General features: G+C 37.1%; 1 protein-coding gene across 2 annotated transcripts in view; it reads left to right on the forward strand.

Moving 5' to 3' along the window:
* Window positions 1–4,512, forward strand: part of LOC103595948 (caspase-4-like) — a 22,640-nt gene extending 18,128 nt beyond the window's left edge. Inside the window, exons 7-9 of one of the 2 annotated variants that reach the window (XM_008579484.1) lie at window positions 891–1,000; window positions 2,500–2,603; window positions 4,408–4,512. In XM_008579484.1, the coding sequence (XP_008577706.1) occupies window positions 891–1,000; window positions 2,500–2,598 (209 nt within the window). In that variant the 3' untranslated portion in view covers window positions 2,599–2,603; window positions 4,408–4,512. The remainder of the gene's footprint in view (window positions 1–890; window positions 1,001–2,499; window positions 2,604–4,407) is intronic. The other variant, XR_551006.1, reaches the window with a different exon arrangement.
* The last annotated feature ends 743 nt before the right edge of the window (window positions 4,513–5,255 follow it).

Raw genomic sequence — 5,255 nt, forward strand, 5'->3', positions numbered from 1 at the left:
AAAAAAAAAAAAAAAAAGATATGTTGGGGCTTATTAGATCTAATAATAGGAAATAGTAGTTAGTATTTTGCCTCTAGGTAATACCTTAAGGAGCCTTATGTTTGACTATTTTTAACATGAAAATTGTAGTCTTATTTTTTAAATCCCTTTATTAAGGTGTAATTATGTACAAAAAAACTGCACATACATAATTTATACAATTTAATGAGTTTGGAGATAAACATATACCCATGAAAGCATCTTCATAATCTATGGCATAAACATATCCCTCCCCTCTGAAAGATCTCTTCCCTTTCTCCTTATTTATTATTATTATTGTTTTTAGTGCATGTTATAAGGACTTTAATGCAAGATATATCCTCTTAGGAAATTTTTAAGTATATACAGTAGTGTTAACCGTTGGCACTACAGTGTAGGGTAGATTTCTCTGACTTACTCATCGTGCGTAACTGAGATGTTGAATCTGTTCATCTATTTTGTTTATTATATTGTGAAAGACAAAATGTCATAATTTGTAAACAACCTGGAGCCAGGTGGCTATTTTTTGTTGCTTGTTCACTGAGTGAACATGGGCATATTCCTGAATCCTTCTGAGCTTCTGCTGTTTCCTCTGCACAACGGAGTAATTCTAGTTATCTCTCAAGCCCCTTTCCAAAGCTAAGTGAATGAATGTAAGGCGCAGAGCAGAAAGTCAGCACGGAGAATGGAAATGCAATCACTATGCAATCGCTTGCCATTCTGACAAGCTGCTACTTTACTTCAACCTCTGCCAATGCTTTTGAATCCTCTCTTTGGTAAATGAGTTAATGTGGGGTTATAAGTCTGTCAAGATAATTCCCAAGCTATGGTGAAGACCATAGCCCAAGGGGAACTAATTTCTATCGTCATAGATAATGTGTCCTACAGAGATGGCACGAAGGGCTCTTTCTTCATCATTCAGCTCATCGCATGCTTCCAAAAATATTCTTGGTGCTGTCACCTCATGGAAATATTTAGGGAGGTAAGCTTCCCTTTTCTTTTCTAGTCATTCATTTATTTGTTCAGGAATAAGTTACCATTATTCACCTTTAAAGTTACAATGACAGACTTTGCCAGGCAAGCAAAAGTAGAGTGGTACCTGGTCTCTGTCATTTAGATGTCTACAATCTGGTTTAGAAAAAGAAGTCAGCATACCACAGTGGGAGCTCAAAGGAGAAGAAAGTGATATCGAATACAAGTTTGCATGCTATGAGCTATCAGTTTTTAAAATTCAGAAAATGGGAAGTATTTTGAAATAATTTTTATTGCTTAATTTATTAGATAAATACATTCTGGGTGGTCTACTGGGAAATGGGCTCTATTCTGGTGACACAAGGGTAAATGAGGGATATGTGGCATAAGCCTACTCAGGACTCACAATTGGGGGCCGATATGGATACTAAAAAAAACAGGTCAACAAACAAATGTGTGATTACAGATTGTGATAGCATTCATAAAGAAAAAGACCTAGACAAGTGAAAGGGAATAAAGGAGAAGACACTCTGTGTGGAACAGTGCAAAAGAGAAGATTTGATACTCATTCCCCAACTTTGGACACTTCTTTTTCCCCATGCTTCCTCACTTATTTTTCTCCATAACTCTTACCACCAACTTTTCTGTACATATTTTATGTATGTGTTTGGTTTTTATATGCATTTACTCACTAAAATTCAAGCTTCATGAAAACAGGGATTTTCTCAGCACCTGACACATAGCAGATATTCAGTTAATATTCATTGGATAAATGGACCCATGAGTGATAGAGAGGTGCTCTCCTTTTTTTAGAGGAAAGGAGATTGGCGTTTAGAGCTCAGGGAAGTGTGGTTGTTTTTAAATTCTAAACTGTAGAGAACAGTAATACTCCTGTGGGAAAAGAGGATTATAGCTTTGGTAGGTTGGAGAAGATTGTATCATAACGTGAGTCAACGTTTCTGTGAATAGAAACCTAGGAAGTTACTTCCTCTTGGATGAATAGAAATTAGATATTGTACTTTCAAGGGTATTCCTAGGAAAAGACTAGAAATACTGAGCTTAGCGCAAGTACAATCTCATTGATTACTCCGTGACAAAATACTTCAGAGGTTAGCTTAATGGTGGGGATGTAAAAGTTGTTCAGTGTTTAGGCCTTAATAACAAGATCTTGGGATTTGAGTCTTCTTGGATTGACGAATCAGCCTTGGTGGGGGTTGAAGGTAGGGGATCTTCCAGTTCTCACAAACGAATCCCCCAAAATAACTGGTTGTCAGATCTGTAGGTCAGAAATGGAAAACAGATGAAATGGAGGTTGAAAGGCCTTGGATTAAGCATGAGGTATTTATTTTGAGGTAAAGATTATAGTCTGACATGGACATCAATTCTAAGAGGCAAGGTAGCAGCAGCAGGAACATCCTACATTTCCAATATTTTCTGATTCATGGTGCAAAATGTTTTCTGAGAGTTCAAGAGAGGCACATCTCATCTATAGCCTGTTTTTGCTTTTAGGTACAAAATGCATTCGAAACCCCAGATGATTATGCCCAGATGCCCACCATAGAACGACAAACCATGTCAAGATATTTCTACCTCTTCCCTGGCCATTGAAAATAGTAAGTATCAAGAGCTGCTAGTGAGTGAATTAAGTGGGACAGTAATATTAGTACTAAGGTCCAATGATCAATGACAGCTGAATGCTTGGATGATCACATTAGTGTTCCTCGCTGATGTAATTTGGTGATTATTTGCTATTTTTTATTCTACTTATATGCATTTGGATTCCCCCCCCCTCTTCTCAAATAATCAATCAAGAAGGTAAGCAAAACAAAGGGAGGAAGTGGTAAACAGAATAATTAGGGGAACAATTATTAAAACAAATGAGCTCCTGCTTCCATTATTACTTATATTCATTTCTGTCTCATGCTCTCTGTCTCTGTTCTCTCTCTCTCCCACACACACACACCCACAGACCCACACACACTCACTGTGTTATCAAACATTGCATCAGCCCCAGAGAAAAACAAAAAATACAGAGGAGCTGACTATGGGGAAAGCAGGACTTTCATATCATTGCCATTGAACTACCATTAACAGACAATATAAAGTACATCTTGGACTTAAGGTTTGTGTCAGTGTAGGCTCTGGTTTTCAGACTGTTCTCAGAGTGTAGATTACAAATCACTTAGAATATGCTTTCAGACTTTCTATTCCAGCTCAGAAATTCCTTCAAGCTCCATTGTCAACATTTAAACATTTTTTTTGTTTTGGTCAAAATATTTTAGAATGGGTATGAGTTTAGACCCAGTGATTATTTATTCACTCATAACAGCTTTATTTAAGACCATATAATAAGCATATTATTAGTCTCCTCTCAGAAACATACTTAAAATTATATTTTATAGTAAAGTGTATCTCAATACTTCAAATATTTACCCCACCTCTCTTCTGGCATCTGACACTCCGGTTGCAGATCTGCGTAGATACTTCACCAGAACAACTTTCACAGCCCAATTCATCCCATAAGGCTACATTCTGGTATTGAATTATTTATGAGACTAATATTTATCAATAGTTGTCATGTGTCAATTTCCATTCTAGATGCTTGGAATATATCAGTGAACAAAGTAAATGGAATCCTTACTCTCAGAAAGTGTATAGTCTAGTGGGTGGAGACTCTGAGTGCATAAATAGGTAAATATATCATAGATCAGATACTGATAAGAGCTAAGAAGAAAAACAAAGAAGGATAAGGGGTACATAAAATGGTAGATGTTGTACTGCCATCGACAGATTATTCAGAAAAGACCTCTTAGAAATGATGAAATCAGAACCAAAAAAATGGGCAGAGCAGGAGAGTGAACCTTGTAATTTTTTTTTTTTTTTTTTTTTGGGGGGAAGACTGATGAGTACAGGGATCTGAACCCTTGACCTTGGTGTTATCAGCACCACACTCTCCCAAGTGAGCTAAATGGCCAGCCCTAAGCTTATGGTTCTTATACAGGAAAAGTGTGCCAGCACAGATAAAGCAAATACGAGTGCCCTGGGGCAGAAATGCACAGAACACGTTTAAAGAACTGAAAGGAGACAATGCAACTGGGGGAGAGTGAGACTAGAGAAAATGGCAGAGACAAATTCAGATAAATGTGGAGAAGTCTGATCACATGAGCCTTGGTTATCACATGGTAAATCTTTTTAAAATTTTTATCCTGATTGACCTCAAGTGTCTTTGAACAGAGAAGTGACATAATCTAACTTAGGTTTTATAAAGATCACCCTAAAGAGAACACAGATGTCACAGATGGAAGTCAAGGGAAGTGACAAGAGCACATGGAAGAGGATGGAAGAAAAATCATAAGGGATGGGATGAAGCCTACAAGGGATAACAATCTTGACTTTCTGTTCTTTTCTCTCCTGCAGGAAACCACAGGCAGCCCAGCCCTCCTTTACTGACTTCATGAAGTACCTGTACAGCACAAGCATGCAAACGTTTGTATTTCAATAAAAATGAACACAAATGAACTATCTCTTTCTTAGGAGGTTCTCTAATAGAGAATAGAATTCCATTTAAAATGCTGGATGAGTGGAAATGAAGTGGAAGAAGCTAACTGGATTTTCTAGCTTTGCAACTCATACGCACTTCAATGAGTGAAAAGGACCAACTGCAACTTACTCGCAGCAAAGGATAAAAGGACATGGTGCTTAAAACTACAGTGAGATACCACCTCATACCCATTAGGATGGCTACTATCAAAACAAAACAAAACAAAACAAAATACAGAAAATAACAAGTGCTGATAAAAATGTAGAGAATCTGGAACCCTTGCACACTGTTGCTGGGAATGTAAAATGGTACAGGCATTGTGGAAAACAGTATGGTGGTTTCTCAGATAACTAAAAATAGGTCTACCTTATGGCCCAGCTATCAACTACTGAGTATATACCCAAAGGAAATGAAGTCACTATATCAAAAATACACCTGCATTCTCATGTTCATCACAGCAGAGTTCACAATAGCCAAGAGATGGAATCAACCTAAAAGCCCATCAATAGATGAATGGATAAAAACTGTGGTATATATACACAATGGAATACAATTCAGCTATAAAAAGAAATGATTCCCTATCATTTTCAGCAACATGGATGGAACTGGAAACCATTATATTAAGTGAAGTAAGTCAGGCACAGAAAGAGAAATACTGCATCATCTCACTCATATGTGGAATCTAAAAAAAAAGAGTGGTTCTTATAGAAGTGGAGAGTAGAAC

Source organism: Galeopterus variegatus, unplaced genomic scaffold, assembly GCF_000696425.1.
Source record: "Galeopterus variegatus unplaced genomic scaffold, G_variegatus-3.0.2 Scaffold1895, whole genome shotgun sequence".
Lineage (NCBI taxonomy): Eukaryota > Metazoa > Chordata > Mammalia > Dermoptera > Cynocephalidae > Galeopterus > Galeopterus variegatus.